Here is a 17073-nt window from a genome sequence, read left to right on the forward strand (position 1 = left end):
TTCATCTCTGCATTTGATGTTAATCATTAACTCACAAGTATTTCTGACAACATTGCATCTAAAATCAGTTTGAAAGCATGGATATAGACTGAACAGCTTTATGTATTTTCATAGAACATAGAACATTACAGCACAGTACAGGCCCTTCGGCCCTCGATGTTGCGCTGACCTGTCATACCAATCTGAAGCCCATCTAACCTACACTATTCCATGTACATCGATATGCTTGTCTATTTAGATTGCTTTTTGTTGGAATGATAGGTTGTGCAGTTGTGAGAGGTCCCTTGGGATAAACATTCATAGCATGATAGAATTTTTTGTTAGATTGGAGAGTGAGATTCTGAGACTAGGTTTCTGAATGTTAATAAGATAAACTATGGTAGTATTTGGCGTGAGTACGCTATGATGGATTGGGAAATGTTACTGAAAAGAATGAGAGTGGGTAAGCAGTAGCGAGCATTCAAAGAGCGAATGGGTCAGCTACTAAAATTATTTATTCCAACTTGATTTAAGTGAAATGGAAACAGTGGCCAAACTATGGCTTACAGGGGATATTTCAGATGCAAAAACAAAAAGGATTTCAAATTAGCAAGAAAAAGAAAGAGTAGCTTTGAGGATGAGGAACAGTTCAGAAGTCACCGAAGGGGGACCAAAAGATTGCGTGAGAAGAGGAAACAAGAGTATTGGTGTAGGCTTGCTGGAAACATAAAAACTGACTGCAAATATTTTAAGAGAAAAGTATTGCTGAAAACTAATCATTCAGAATTTCACTCAGAAACAAGAGAATTTACAATGAGGAACAAAGAAATGGCTGATGAACCGCATTTATACATCATTTTTGTCTTCATATAGGAGGAGATGAAAAATGTGCTGGAAATGATGGGGAACGCAGAAGTTGTTGAGCGGGAGGAAATAAAGGAATATTGCTTGGGAAATTGATGAGATTGAAGGGAGATCGATTCTCAGGGCCTGCCAATCTACATCTACAAACTATATGTTTGCACTCCTAGAATCCTCTGTTCCACTCACGTCTCCGAACCTTTATATTAATATTTTGGTTTGACTTTCTAAAGTGTGACAGCTCACACTTATCTGTATTGAATTGCATTTTCCAATCCTCAGCCCGCTTCCCCATCTGATCAAGATCCCTCAGTAATTGTTGATAACCTCTTCCTTGCTATCGTTAATACCTTCTAATTTTGTAATATCCACCAATTTACTAATCATGCCTTGTACTTTCACATTCAGACCATTTATGTAAATAGCTGAAAAACGTGTTGTTGGAAAAGCGCAGCAGGTCAGGCAGCATTAAAGGAGCAGGAGAATCGATGTTTCGGGCATAAGCCCTTCCTCAGGCTTCTGAAGAAGGGCTTATGCCTGAAACGTCGATTCTCCTGCTCCTTTGATGCTGCCTGACCTGCTGCGCTTTTCCAGCAACACGTTTTTCAGCTCTGATCTCCAGCATTCGCAGTCCTCACTTTCTCCCATTTATGTAAATAACAAATAACAAAGGTCCTAGCTCCGACCCCTGTGGCGTACCACTAGTCGCAGGCTTCCAGTCCATGTAGAAACCTTCAACCATCACTCTCTGCTTCCTAGAATTCAGCGCAATTTGAGTCCAATTAGTTAGGTTTCCCTGGATCCCAGGCGACCTAACCTTTGTGACTAGTCTGCCGTGTGAGGACCTTGTTAAAATCCATGAAGACAACATCCATTGGGCATTATAGGCCAGCCAGCCTCACATCGGAATTGGGAGTATCAGGGAGATGGGTGATGGGTAAAACCATAAGCATTACAGCCAGCCATTGATATCAGAGCCAGCACCATGCTGTTATCAGCTAGAATTAACCACTCAGATTATTACTGCTTTAATAATACCAATCACTCAGTGTCATCCTTTCAGCTGCTGAAATACATTTCTCTCTAAATTTGATGGGAATTAAATCAATCAAATCATGCGACAAACTTTCAAAATAATATTCACATCAAATTCAGGGAATAACATTCGTTTAGACAGCGGATTGGCTAGCCAACAGTGAACAGAGTCAGGATAAATGGACCTTTTTCTGTTCGAGTGGGATATAATGAGTGCAACTCACAGGGATAAGCCTTTGTCTCCAACTAGTTAGAATCTGTATTCAAGATTTGGAAAAAGGGATAGAAGTTACTCCAGGCAAATTTGCAGATAGTGCTAAAATAGTTGGGAAACCAAGTTGCAAGGTAGACATAAGACATTTATAAATAGGACAGAATAGGTTAGGTAAGAGTCACAAAATTTGACATTTGATGCAGGTATAATTGGGGTTGCCCATTGTGGTCAAAGAGTAGAAATGCAACTTATTATTCAAATAGGACAGAAACTTCAGAGTGATTCGGTGCGGAGGAATCTGGGTGTCCTTGTGCATGACTCAAATTACAGCAAGGAAGGCAGCTGGCAATTGCTGAAAGAATGGTGTAATTGAGTAGGGAAATGTTGCTGCAACTGTACAAGGCCTTAGGTCTTCGCATCCGGAGAACTGTGTGGTGGTTTGGTCCACTTTCTTGAGGAGGGATATAATTGCATTGGAGGCGGTTCAGCGGAAATCCCCTCAATCAATTCCAAGGGTTTGTCTTATGTGGAGAGATTAACTGGTTTCGGCCTATACTCTCTGTCGTATAGAAGATTGAGAGGAGTTCCAATTATGGGATATAAGATGCAAAAGGGTGGGGTGGGGTCGACAAAGAAACTGGAGAGAGGATGTTTCCTCCTGTGAGACAATCTAGAAGGAAAGGTCATTATTTCAAGATAAGGGGCTAAGCAGACTGAAAGCAGATATCAGGAGGGATCCCTTTTCTGAAAGTTGGGAGTCAGGGAAGGGAGGCGTGAATCTGTAGAAATTCACCACTCTGCCCTCCCCAGAGGTTGTGGGGGATGCCAGAACACTTATTAACTTTGAGGAGGAGGCAGAAGGATTTTTGATTGTGCCAATCTTCAGGCTACTTCCCCATCTGATCAAGATCCCTCTGTAATTGTTGATGACCTTTCTTGCTGTCAACCGTACCTCTAATTTTGTATCATCCACCAACTTATTAATCATGCCTTGTACACCTACAGCCAGATCATTTATGTAAATAACAAATACAAAATGTCCCAGCACTGAATCCTATGGCATACCACAAGTCACAGGCCTCCAGTCTGAGAAACAACCTTCAAACACTACTCTCTGCTTCCTCGAACTGAGCCAATTTGAATCCAAGAAGGCTTGCTCTCCCTGGATCATAACCTTTTTGACTAGTCTGCCGTGCAGGAACTTGTCAAAGGTCTCACTAAAGTCCATATAGACTACATTCATTTGGAATTATAGACCAGTCAGCCTGATTTCGGAATTGGGCGTGTCAGGGACATGTTGAGGGTTCAACATTGGCCAGCGTTTCAAGTCAACATGACCGGTTAAAGAGAGTGGGGGCAGGGAGGTGGAGATGAGGCTGAGATATGATCAGCCACAGTTGTACGGAATGGGGGAAGCAGGTTTTGGAGGGACTGAATGGCCTCGTTCTGCTTCTAACCCTTATATTCTAAAGTGAAACATACCTTGCACATCCACATGTTTGTAAGCTGATGTGTATACAGGACCTTTGGGATGATTAACAAACTGCATTTGGCATCGATACCGTCCTGTATCCTCAAATGTAACCCGTTCCTTTTCAAAACAAACACTTTCATTTCTTGTCCGGATCTCAGCCACAACAGAGCCTTCCCGATAAAACGTGTAAATTAATTCATCTTGCATACGGAACTTGAATTTACAACTCAACTTCAATGTCTGTGCATACCACAAAGCTTCTGGCTCAGATTCAATACTCATAAGCGAATCAGGAGCTGTCAAGAAAGAAATGACTTGAATTAATAACGGGGCGTAAGAACCAACCAGACCAAACAGCTGTTTGCTGCCAGCAAAGTCTCTACACAAGTCCCTGACTCCAGCTCATTATCCAACATGACTTTCCAAGCAGCTGTGTAACCAACCCTTCCACTTATGATTATAAAACACATTTCCAAAAGGGGCACCGAGTTTTCCTTTCACAGTGTCTTTTCCCCATTTCAGCCCACTATCCAAAATACAGGAAAAAATAATCGGTAATTCTCAGGAGCAGTGCATCCCATTGACAGGAAAGATAGAGGAGCTGGGTATTGTTTAAATGGAGAAAGACTGCAGAAAGCTATGGATCAGAGGGATTTGAGGAGTCCTTGTTTGTGAATCACTAAAAAAGCTAGCAAGCAAATACAGTGGGTTACAGGGAACACAAATTGTTTTTATTTCAAAGGAAATGGGCTATAAAAGGTGGGAAGTTTTACTCAAGCTATACAGCAAACACATTAGTCAGACTACAGCTAGGATCCAGTGAACAGTTTGGGCCCCCTATCTAAGGGAGGTTAGGCCAACATTGGAGGCAGTCCACAGAAGGTTCACTCAGCTGAGCTGGATAGGGAGGGACTGTCTAATGAAGGAGAAATTGAGTGCGTTGGGCCTGTCCTCATTGGAGTTTACAAGAAAGAGAGGCGGCATTATTCTTCAAGGTTTTTACAGCTTTGATGCAGAAGAGGGTGTTTCCCCTTGTGTGGGAGAGCCTGAGACAAGAGGGACATTGCCTCAGAATAAGGGGGTGTGGTGGACACCTAGTGAAGTTGGAGATGAGAAGGAATTCCTTCTGTCCGTGGGTATTGAGTCTGTGGAATTCTTTACCGCACAGGGCTGTTGAAGCTGGATCATTGAGTGTATCCACGGCTGAAAATTTTAATTGGGAAGGAGAGTTGAGGGTGACTGGGGAGCGTAGAGTTGTAGATGATCAGACGGATTGCGATATCATTGAATACTGGAGTAGATGCAATGGGCTGAACGGCCTAATCCCGATCCCACATCTCAAGAATTTGAGAATGCAAGTGTCACAAGTCACTGCTCTGCTGATACAGCAGTCAGTGCCTGCTATGTACAGAACAGATACTGCTGAGATCAACTATTCTTTCTGTGCTGTTAATGTTTGGAAAGGGGAACCATTTCCTAATGCCCTGCATTGACCGTGGAAGAGAAACTGTCAAGTGGGCAGGAAGGGGGTTACAAAACAATTAAAAGAATGCATCAGACTCAGCGTCATAGAGTCGTCAACTCATAGGTTCATACAACACAGAAATGGACACTTCGGTCCAACAATGCCATGCTGATCATAATCCCAAACTAAACTAGCCACATTTGCCTGAGCATGGCTCATATCCCTGCAAACATTTTTTTTTTAAATTCATGCATTTAGCGAAATGTTTTTCAAACTTACAACTGTACCCACATCCATCACTTCCTCTGGAAGTTCATTCCACATATGAACCGCACTGTGTAAAATCAATTGTCCTTCATGTCCTTCTTAAATCTCTCTCCTCTTTTTTAAAAAATATGCCCACTAGTCTTGAAACCCCCACCCTCGGGAAAGATTCCTGCCATCCTCTCATGATTTTGAAAACCTTTATTAAGACCGCCCTTCGACCTCATGTACTCCAGCCAATCCAACATATTTTTATAACTCAAACCCTCCATTCCCAGCAACATCCTGATACATCTTTTCTGAACATCCTTCTGCGTAATAATAGTTTTCCTTTAACAGGGCAGCCGGAACTGGACACAGAACTCCAGAAGAGGCCTCACCAGCATACTCTACAATCTCAACATGACATCCAATTCCTATATTCAAAGGTCTGAGCAATGAAGACAGACATGCTAAATGCCACCTTAACCATCCTGTCTACCTGTGACGCAAATTTGAAAGAATTGTGCTCCTGAATCCTAAGCCTCTCTATTCAACTACACTACCTAAGGCCCTTTTAATTGTAGAAGCTCTGCCTTTGTTTGTTTTACCAAAATGTAACACTGCACATTTATCCAAATTAAACTCCTTCTCCCACTCCTCAGCCCACTGACCCGATGACGTTTTAGGGCCAGAGGTTAGGTTGTAGTTGAAGTAGTGGTTCCTCTTTCCCCGACATGTATAATTGATGATCTGGATCTTGTTGTGCAGGGGGAGCATTTCCAAATGTGCAGATTGCATAAGATCCCAGGAGAATCGTAAACTGTAAGGAGAAATAGTGCGGAAATCCAATAGGACATTGACAAGTTGGTGGCATGGGCAGAGTGGTGGCAGATGCGATTCAATGTAAAGAGAAGTGTGAGGTGCGGCACTTTGATGGGAAGAACATTGAACAATAATACAAAGTAGGGGATACAATTCTACAGAGGGGTGTAGGGGCAGAGGGAGCTGGGGTACATGTCCACAAATCAGTGAAGGTGGAACGACAAGGGGAGAGCAGTTAATAAAATACACAATGCCTTTGGCTTTTTTAATAGAGTTGCAGAGTCTGCCAGCAGGGCGGTGATTTTGAATATGTACAAGACACCAGTTAGACCTCAGCTGGAGTACTGTGTACACTTGTTGGCACCATGTTATAACAACGTAATGGGGGAATGGGGTGGGGTTTGGGGGAGCACAGAAGTGGTTTACGGGTGTGCTTTTCCAGCACCACTCTAATCTTGACTCTGCTTTCCAGCATCTGCAGTCATTGTTTTTACCTAAGGTCCCATGGATGAGAAACTTCAGCGCTCGGGCTTTAATGGAGTATGATGCTTTTCAGTTTATAACAGACACGGTATCTGCATTAAACCGTGAGCTTTGTTTTGACTTAAATTGGGAAATAACCAGGAATTTGGTTCATAAACGGAGCTGGTTTTCTCTTAGCAAGAGATTGTTTCAGTTCAGATCATTTTCCCTCTGGGAGTGCACCAGCAGGATGTTTTCTTCTTGTTTTCTTTTAATTTGTGAAGCCTCCAAGTCAGGACAGTTTGATATAGAAACGTAAAATTCTCAAAAGTGTAAAATATATAATAAAACACTCACGCCCTCGAAATAGCGAGACTGTCACACAAACAGACTCGTGGATGAAACATGACATTGAAAAGGCAGAAATGGAAAGAAGGAGCCTGTTAATTTGAAGGCTTCAAGAGTTGGGTGATGATAATAGAAATATCGAAAATAGGAGGAGTAGACCATTCGGCCCTTCGAGAGAGCTCTGTCATTCAATGGGATAGTCTCCAACCCGTTCCCCGTTTTAACGGCTTTAATAACGAACTATATATGAACTTAAGGGGCAGGATCATATGTACCGGTCATATCACAGAATAGCAATCAAGTGGACCAGGGTGACAACCAAAAGGGTGAGTTTGAATCCCCCCACTTTCCTATGAGAGCCGCTGGGTAACAGTGATCCAGGCTCAGTGAGATCTGCAGATGAGATGGTATCTGTCGAAACCATGCCACCCACCCACTTCCCATCATCAGAACAGTCCTTCTGGGAGACTGCTGCCTGTTCTTAGCCCTTCCCTTTCCCTTTCCAGATCCAATTGCCTCCAACTTTCAACTGGGCAAGCTGCCCAGTACAAGGGCATGTGGCTCACAATGTGGCAGCAATGCCTGAGAAAGTTTGGGGTGGGATGTGGGGGTGTGGAAGGCACCGTCAATCGATTTAGTGAAGACCCGCAAACCTTTGAGCTTCATAGCTGCACTGATGCTAACCCATGAGAAGGCCAATATCCTAATTATTCCTACCCCTGTCTATCTTTGGGAATTATTAGAAACACACTCCAACTCACAGGATACTTTCACGAGAATGCTGTTGCTGTAGGGTGTTTTATGTGCCGATGTGGAATATTGGCATCTGTACTCCCCATCATCCTCCTTTGTAGCAGCCTCAATGATGTAAGTCTTCTCCCTGAACTCTTTGATAGTTTCCTTTATGATCCAGTTATAGGTCGTCGAACGAAGCTCCCGACCGGCATTGCAACTAAGAGTGATCCGGTCGCCCGTTAAGAATCTGTCCCACATTGGCTCCATCGTTAGTTCAGGTGCTCCTGTCTCTACTGAGGAACCTAATCCATAGAAAAACATACACAGCCACAATGGGAAGCACTGAAATTTGCTTGCTGCAGTAGCCTTCCACTCAGACAACCCAAGTTGGCTTAGGCTGATGAGTGGTAAGTAACATTCCCAACTCACAAATTCCAGGCAACGACTATCTCCAATAAGAGAGAATCGAACCATCACCCCTTGACATTCAATGGTGTTACCATCTCTGAATTGCCTCAATATCAATATCTAGAAGTTACCAGTGAGAGAGAATCTCACCAGCCCTTCACTTTCAAAGATATTACCATGATTGAATCCATTAGACTATCAGTATTGGGAGTGGGGGAGGGGGAGGTTTACTATTGAGAGAGAATTAAATCATCTCCCTTTGGTGTTCTATTGTGTTATTATCACTAAAGTCCCCACTATCAACATGCTGGGGTTACTATTGAGGGATAACTTAACCATCATCCCCTTCATTTTCCCCATTATCAACATTCTGGAGGCTATGTTGAGAGATCGTAACCATTGCCACCCATCCTCCCCACTCCACAATAACATTTGGGTTGCTATCATTGAAAGCAAATCTAATCATCGTCCCCTTAATGGTGTTAGCATCACTGAATCACCCATTATCAACATCGTGGGGATGACCGTCAATGACCCTAGGTCGTGCCTCCCATACCTTATTGAGTTCTTTGAGAAGATGACCAAAGAGATGGATGAGGATAAAGTGGTTGATTATGGTGGATATGCATTTCAGTAAGGCATTTGATAAGCTTCTCCACGGTGGACTATTGTACAAAACACAGAGGCATGGCAGTAAAGATAACTTACCAGATTGGATCAGAAACTGGTTACCTGAAAGAAGATGGGGGTGGTGTTTGATGGGAAATGTTCATCCTGGAGTTCAGTTACTAGTGCTGTACTGCAAGGATCGGCTTTGGGACGACTGCTGTTTGTCATTTTTATAAATGACCTGGGGTCAGGGCATAGAAGGATGAGTTAGTAAATTTGAGGATGCCATTAAGGTCAGTGGAGTTGTGGATAGTACTGAATGATGTTGCAGTTACAGAGGGGAATAGATAAGGTGTAGAGCTGGGCTTAAAGGTGGCAAATAGAGTTTAATGCAGAAGAATGTGAGGTGATTCACTTTGGAAGTAGCAACAGGAATAAAGAGTACAGGGTTAATGGTAAGATTCTTGATAGTGTGAATAAGCAGAGAGATCTTGGTTTCCATGTTCATAGATTCCTGAAAGTTGTCACCCAGGTTGATAGGGTCATTAAGAAGGCATTCGGTGTGTTAGTAGAGGGATCGAATTTTGGAGCCATGAGGTCATGCTGCAGTTGTACAAACTTCTGGAGTGGCCGCACCTGGAGTATTGTGTTCAGTTCTGGTAACCGCATTATAGGAAGGATGTGGAAGTTTTGGAAGGTTCCCTGATATGGAGGTCAGGTCTCCTGGGGAAAGGCTGAGGGACTTGAGACTGTTTTCATTGGAGAGAAATAGGTTGAAAAATAGCTTAATTGACGCATAAAAGTTAATCAGAGGGTTAGACAGGGTGGACAATGAGGGCCTTTTTCCTCAGATGACGATGGCTAACACGAGGGGGCATAGCTTCAAACTGAGTGATGATAGATATAGGGACAGATGTCAGAGGCAGTTTCTTTATTCAGAGTAGTATGGGGCATGGAATGCACTGCCTGCAACAGTAGCAGAGTCACCAACTTTAAGGGTATTTAAATGGTCATTGCATAACCATATGGATGAAAATGGAATAGTGTAGGATATGTGGGCTTAAGAGTCACTCCGCAGGTCGGTGCAACCTCGAGGGTTGAAGGGCCTCTGCTACGCTGTGATGTTTTATGTTCTATGGTCAGTGTGGACGAGTTGAACCGAAGGGTCTGTTTCTGTGCTGTACAGCTCAATGACTCTAAGTCAGGAGTGTGATGGACACAAAATGTTAACTGTGTTTTTCTCTCTCCCTCTCAGTGCACAGATGCTGCCAGACCTGCTGAGATTATCTAACACTTTGTGTTTGTTTCAGATCTCCCAAACCTGGAAGACTTTGTTTTCCATAATGTAAACGCTGACGCTAGTGCAGACACTGTGGGGTTCTTCAACATGAAAGGAAGGCACACTGGATCTTAACATACCTTCTCGTATTTGTAGAATCATCACTTGCTCTGAAAATACACAATTAGACACGATCAATAAGTTTTATGGAAAGTGGAATTGAGGATGATCAGATCAGCCATGACCTCATCAAATGGCAGAGCAGAATCGAAAGGCCGAATGGCCTACTGTGATCCTATGCTTTGACATGAAGGCCCTTGCTTTAATTTGCTCAGTGGTGATACATAATCAGACTCATTTGTTGAGGTCACATGTGCATTTTTGTGTGTGTGAGAAACAGTGTATGAGTGTGTGTGCATGAGAGAATGAGACAGAGTGAGAGTGTATAGGAGAAAGTGAGGACTGCAGATGCTGGAGATCAGAGCTGAAAATGTGTTGCTGGAAAAGCGCAGCAGGTCAGGCAGCATCCAAGGAACAGGAGAATCGACGTTTCGGGCATCAGCCGGCTGATGCCCGAAACGTCGATTCTCCTGTTCCTTGGATGCTGCCTGACCTGCTGCGCTTTTCCAGCAACACATTTTCAGAGTGAGAGTGTATGCCTGTGTGAAGCAGTGTACATAAGGGAGTGAGGTCATGTGCCTGTAAGAGCGCGCATGTGTGTGTTTGTGTGAGAGAGTGAGAGTGAGAGAGAGAAAGAGAGGGGGGTGTCTGTGTATAAGAGACAGGGAAGTCTGTGTATGTGTATGTGTATGAGAGAGAGAGGAATCTGTTTGTGGGAGAGAGAAAGGAGTTGATTCCTGATGAAGGGCTTTTGCCCGAAATGTTGATTTTTCTGCTCCTCAGATGCTGCCTGTCCAGCACCACTCTAATCTTGACTCGAATCTCAACCATCTGCAGTACCCGCTTATCCCTGAGAGAGAGAGGGGTGTGTGTGTGAGAGGGAAAGTGTGCTTATATACTTGAGTGAGAGGTGGAGAGGGAAACAGATAGAGAGATGGAAGGGATAAACATCAAGGAATGCAGAGTGAGGGAGATGGAGAAAGGGAGAGAGACAGAGACAGAAGAGGGGTAAATAAAGAGAGAAGCAAGGGCAATAACAGGGAAACACGGAGAGGGAGAGAGAGAAAGAAGGAGGAAGAGAAAGAAAGAAGGGTGGGGGGATAGATAGAGACACTGCAAGAGGGACGAAGGGGCGAGAGTGAGTGAAATGGGACAGAGAGGTGGAAAAACAAGATAGAGGGAAGAGAGAGTGAGGGAGGGAGATAGTGAGATGGGGGAGAATGGTGTGTCAGCGAGAGATAGGGAGATTAAGTAAGAGGAAGGAGGAGAGAGAGAGCTGTTGGGTAGAGAGAGTATGACAAAAGAGTGTGTGTGAAAGAGAGGGAGAGAAAGAAAGAAAAACACGAGAGACAGTGATATATTGTTCAGATAGAGATGGCAGTAGAGTGTTTACAGAGTAAGAGAGAAAAAGACAGTGACAAAGAATGCGAGAGATAGGGATAGACAGATTTTAGAAAGGAAGACAAAAGAGAGAGAATGGGTAAAGAGAGAGTGAATGTGGGAGAAGAAATGGAAGGGGGGAAGAGAAAGAGAGAGATGAGAAGATGGAGAGATGGAGAAGTGAAATGGGACAGAGAGAGAGGGGAACACAAACAGATTCAGAGAGACACACAGGGCGAGAGATGTTCTCAGGACCTGCATTTAATTCCCAGTATGAGCAGAGAGTGAATGCTGAATTTATAAAAATCTGCAACTAATGCTGGGCCCAACCAGCAATGCCGACATCCTGTGAATGCATTAACAAGACACATCAATTACTAATGTGATTATGTTCAAAGTATCCATTCGGACCCTCAAGCTTGCTGCACTATTGAGTAGGGCCACAGCTGATCCTGTATCTCAAAGCCATATCCATAGAATCGTTACAATGTGGAAATAGTTCATTCAGCCCAATGAGCCCACACCAACCTTCCAAAAAGCATCACACACAGACTCATCTCCCTAACCTAACCCTGCACTTGTCATGGCGAACCTACCTAGACTACACATGCCTGGACACTAAGGGTAATTCCCCTTGGTCAATTCAACTTAATCTACACATCTTTGGATTTTGGAAGGGAACTGGAGCACTGGGAGGAAACCCACACAGACATGGGCAGAATGTGCAAACTCCACACAGACAGTTGCCCGAAGGTGGAATCGAACCCGTATCCCTGGTGCTATAAGGCAGCAGTGCTAGCCATTGAGCCACCATGCCACTCCCACATTGCCCATTTTGTCTTCATTTCACTTGGTTCCTTTCAAATCTAGACAATTATCTCTCCATTCAGATCCCATTGTCTATCCCCACTTCCCAGTTTGTCACCATTTGAATCAAACTCGCTTTCTGTTTCTCCACATCTGTTTCACTTTTAGCCACATTGTGCTGCATCTTCTATATGTTTGTCCACTCACTCAAATTGTCTAAATCACTTCCTTTGCATCCTACTCACAATCCTGGCCAGTTTTGTGTCATGAGCAAACTTGGAACTGTTGCATTTGGCTCCCTCATTAATAAATATTGAGAGTGGCTGGGGCCCATGTATTAGCTCCTGCAGTTTCCCACTAGTCATGATTTGCCTCTTGGGTAAAAGTCACATTTATTCCCACTCTCTCTCTCGTCCATCAACTAATTCTCAATTCACATCAATATACTACCATCAAACACTTGTCCTTTCACTTTGCACATACACCTCGTCTCAAATGTCTTCTGAAAAAGCCAAATAAGCTACATATACTGTTTCTCCCTTATTTATCCTTAGACCCTCAGAAAATGACGGTTGATTTATTAAGATTCTTCTGCCTCTCATAACCCATTCTGGCTTTGTCCAATGTCTTTAATGCTTTCTAAGTGTTCTGTCATCACGCCTTTTATAGGTATTCCCAGATGTTCAGCTATCTGGTCTGTAGTACTCAATGTTTATTTCTGTCTCTCTCTGCCGCCTACGTTTTAAACAGAGGGATTACATTACCTCCCCTCCAATATGTGGGAATTGTTCCCAAGTCTATAGAATCTTAAAGAATTATCAACAATGAACCCATTATATCCAGTTCCACTTTCTTAAGGATGCTGAGATATCAATTAAGAGTCCCTCAGGACTTCAATCCCACTAATTTCCCCAACACCATTTCCCTACTATTACTGATTTCCTTCAGTTCCTCCCTCTCAATAGATGTTGGTTATCTGACATTTACTGGGAAATGATGTATTTCCCTCTTTTGAGAAGACATAACCAAATTATGCATTCAAATCTTCTGCCATTATAATATCCCCTCGATTCAGACTGCAATGGACCTACAATTATCTTCATAAATACTTTTCTCTGCACATGTTTGCAGAAGCTTTTACAGGAGAAAGTGAGGACTGCAGATGCTGGAGATCAGAGCTGAAAATGTGTTGCTGGAAAAGCGCAGCAGGTCAGGCAGCATCCAAGGAGCAGGAGAATCGACGTTTCGGGCATGAGCCCTTCTTCCTGAAGCCCTGAAGAAGGGCTTATGGGCGGCACGGTGGCACAGTGGTTAGCACTGCTGCCTCACAGCGCCAGAGACCCGGGTTCAATTCCCACCTCAGGCGACTGACTGTGTGGAGTTTGCACATTCTCCCTGTGTCTGCGTGGGTTTCCTCCGGGTGCTCCGGTTTCCTCCCACAGTCCAAAGATGTGCAGGTCAGGTGAATTGGCCATGCTAAATTGCCCGTAGTGTTATGTAAGGGGTAAATGTAGATGTAGGGGTATGGGTGGGTTACGCTTCGGTGGGGCGGTGTGGACTTATTGGGCCGAAGGGCCTGTTTCCACACTGTAAGTAATCTAATTAGAAGTTTTTACAGTCAGTTTTTAATGTTCCCTGCAATTTTAAACTCATTCGCTATTGTCCTGCTCTTGATCAAAATTTTTGTCTTTGTTTTCCAAATTCAATCATGCATATTCATTTACATGTACACCAGCATATGTGTACTCGCAAACACACACACTACCTTTATACACTCATGGGATTTGGGCATTGCTGACGAGACCAGCATTTATTGCCTGTCTTTAATTGTGCTCTCTCTCCTGTAGCCTCTTTCTCTCTATCTCCCCCACACCCTCAATCTCCTGCTCTCCCACACCCTCATTCTCTCTCTCCTGCACCCTCACACTCTCTCTCCCACACCCTCACTCACTCCATTTATGTCCTGCACCCTAACTCTTCCTGTATCTCTCCTGCACCCTCACACTCTGTCTTTCTCTCCTGCAACCTCATTCTCTATTTCCCGCACCTTCACCCTCTCCCGCTCTCTTCGACATTCTCACACACCCTCTCTCTCTCTCTTACAACCTCACATTCTCTCCCTCACATTCTCACTCTCTCCTATTCTTAGTCTCTCTCTCTCTTCCCCACACCTTCACTCACACTCTCTCTCCTGCACCTACACTCTCTTCCGCACCTTCACTTTCTCTGGCTCTACCCCGCACCCTCACTCTCCCTTTCTCCCCCGCACCCTCACTCTCTGTCCCTCCTCTGTACCCTCAATCTCCCTCTCATGCCATCACTCCCTCTCTCCTGCACACTCACACACACACTCTCTCCTGCATCCTCAATCTCCTTTTCACCCCGCACCCTCTCTCTCTATCTCTCTCTCTCACACACACACACACACCTTCACTCTCTCGCTCGCACCCTCACTCTCTTTTGCACCCTCATTCTCTCGCTCACACCCTCACTCACTCTCTCTCCTGCACGAGTGTGTTTGAGAGCATTTGGATGAGAGAATTTGAGAGAGGGAGACTGTGCGTGAAAGGTGTGCGAGATTGTGAGGAGTGCATGGAAAAGAGGGTGTACGTGAGAGATATATTGTGCGTGAGAGAGTGTGAGAGAAATATATTGTGTGTGACAGAGTGTGAGAGATTGTGAGAGTGCATGTAAGAGGGTGTCTGTGTGGGAGAACAACAGTGTTGGAAAGTGTGTGTGTGCAAGTGTGTGTGAATAAGTGTGAGAGTGTGTGTGTGAGTGAGTGAGCGTGTGCACGTGTGTGTGTGTACGTATTTGTTAAACAGTCTAGGAAATACCAGCACACATGTGCACTGCTGTCCATGCACAATAGGATTCTGCCTCTGTTCACATTCCCATTCTACACTGAGCTTACGGCAGGAGCTGAATGACAGATTTATTCCTTGCACCCACCCTGAAATAGTGATAAAAGCTGGAGATACGTACCGAGCAGTAAGAGAGCAGAGAAGATCTCCATCACAGTGCCCAGTCTGATTGATGTGTGTATTCAGTCAGTGACTCAGTCTGCTGTTTCCTGCTTGTCTTATCCTGCTGATGGCAGGGAAGTGGGCAGCGAAGTGGGCACTGCCAAAGGGTCTGAGACAGATTGAGATGGGACACAGTCGTCAGTCACCAGGACGTTTCTTCACCCACCACACCCCATTACCCTCCATTCCCCCTCATGATTAAAAATCTCAGCCTTCAAGACACTCAAAGATACAGGCTCGACAGCCCGGTGTGATAAATAAGTCCACAGATTGATTCCTTCTGGAGAGAAGAAATTCCTCATCACCGACAGCACAGAAACTGACCCTTTGGGTCAGCTCCCTTTCCCCCTTCCAGTTCTTGGGGCGAAATAGGCTCCACCATTCCTCCCCATCTCTGTTTCCAATCTGTCCCATCCCATTGTCCTGAAACATTGATCCTCTTGTTTTAGATTACACCACACAAGGAAGCATTCTTTCTCCAACTCTTTGTCAATCACCTCTTCAGCATCTTATATCCCTCAGTTAGATCTCCTGTACAAGAGGGATAGGTTGCATTCAAGCTGGAGGGGGACCAATATTCTGGCAGAGAGATTTGCTCAAGCCACTGGGAAGGGTTTAATCTGGTCTGGTAGGGAGGTGGGATGCAAAGCATCGTGGAGATGAAAGAGGAGGTTGCGGTCAGTACAGAAGGTAATGACAGCAATTCAAAGGCAAAGATAGTGTTGATAATCCTTGAATCTGCCATCACATTGAATATGATCATGGCTGATTGAGCCCTTCAATTCAACTTACACATCCCATTCCCATTAACCCAGTTAACAATTAGCAATCAGACATCTCTCAGCCTCTATCCCTTCAACATGCACAGTAATAACTGACCCTAGCCCCGTGCAGGTACAGAATTCTGAAGGATTACAAACTACCAAGCAAAACAAAATAAACCGTAATTTCAGGCCAAAGTCCCACTTGTTTTAAAATCCTGCCTGGTTCTAGTTACCCCCAAACAGCAAACAATATAGCTATATCTACCATGTCCCTTCCTTTAAGAGTAGTGTTACTGTATTTACAATTATATCATCGCTCATCCGTCCAATTCCTCAATAGTACAGGCCCAGTTTGCTCACGCTCTCTTCATACAATATTGTCCCCATCTCGGGGACAATTCTGGTGAATCTTCATGGCCCTCTCTCAGTGAGATTTAAAATTTAAATTTCAAATCCAAAACATTGAATCTTAAACTGCGTGTGAGAAAAAATGCACTAATTAGATAACAACAGAATACAGCAACTCTAATGAGAGACTGGTCAAGTAAAGTACTGAAATGCTGCACCATCTGACTGAAATGCCAGTCTTGTGAATTTGTGCCAGAATTCAGACACATAATAAATCATTTAGTGAGCTACTTACTGTTTTGATGGAATGGGAGAATCCAGCTAATGTTCACACCACAGGAAGGGATAGGTGTCAATTATTTCCAGAAAAGAAACAGTCCTGAAGCTAACAGCCTCTCCAACAGAGTGTGTGAATTGCACTGACAAACTCTTAGAATCTGCACACTACTTCCTTATTTCAACACTTCCTTCTTTTTTAAAGCTTTTAAAAGGACTTGCACTGGGTCAGTGTAATGCTTTTTTCTTCCTCAAGATGCATGAAAGTAATGTTGCAATTGTTTGGTTTAATGGAGAGAAGAAGAGAAAAGGTGCAAAGAAGTAAATCCGTATTGGTATTGCAGACGGGTGGGTATCAGTGTGTCTTGGAATTGCATCGCACTCCCCAGTGCATGCAATAGACAGAACTGTGTCT

General features: G+C 44.0%; 1 protein-coding gene across 4 annotated transcripts in view; it reads right to left on the reverse strand.

The window, feature by feature from the left end:
• LOC140470648 (Fc receptor-like protein 5) overlaps nt 1–16788 on the reverse strand; it is a 59769-nt gene extending 42981 nt beyond the window's left edge. Inside the window, exons 1-5 of one of the 4 annotated variants that reach the window (XM_072566679.1) lie at nt 16678–16788; nt 15230–15379; nt 10078–10107; nt 7668–7943; nt 3572–3859 (exon numbers count right to left, since the gene is read on the reverse strand). In XM_072566679.1, coding sequence (XP_072422780.1) covers nt 3572–3859; nt 7668–7943; nt 10078–10107; nt 15230–15260 — 625 coding nt within the window. In that variant the 5' untranslated portion in view covers nt 15261–15379; nt 16678–16788. The other 3 variants (XR_011956592.1, XM_072566681.1, XM_072566680.1) reach the window with 3 other exon arrangements.
• Nucleotides 16789–17073: the final 285 nt, after the last annotated feature.

The sequence above is a fragment of the Chiloscyllium punctatum genome, chromosome 52 (genome assembly GCF_047496795.1).
Source record: "Chiloscyllium punctatum isolate Juve2018m chromosome 52, sChiPun1.3, whole genome shotgun sequence".
Classification (NCBI taxonomy): domain Eukaryota; kingdom Metazoa; phylum Chordata; class Chondrichthyes; order Orectolobiformes; family Hemiscylliidae; genus Chiloscyllium; species Chiloscyllium punctatum.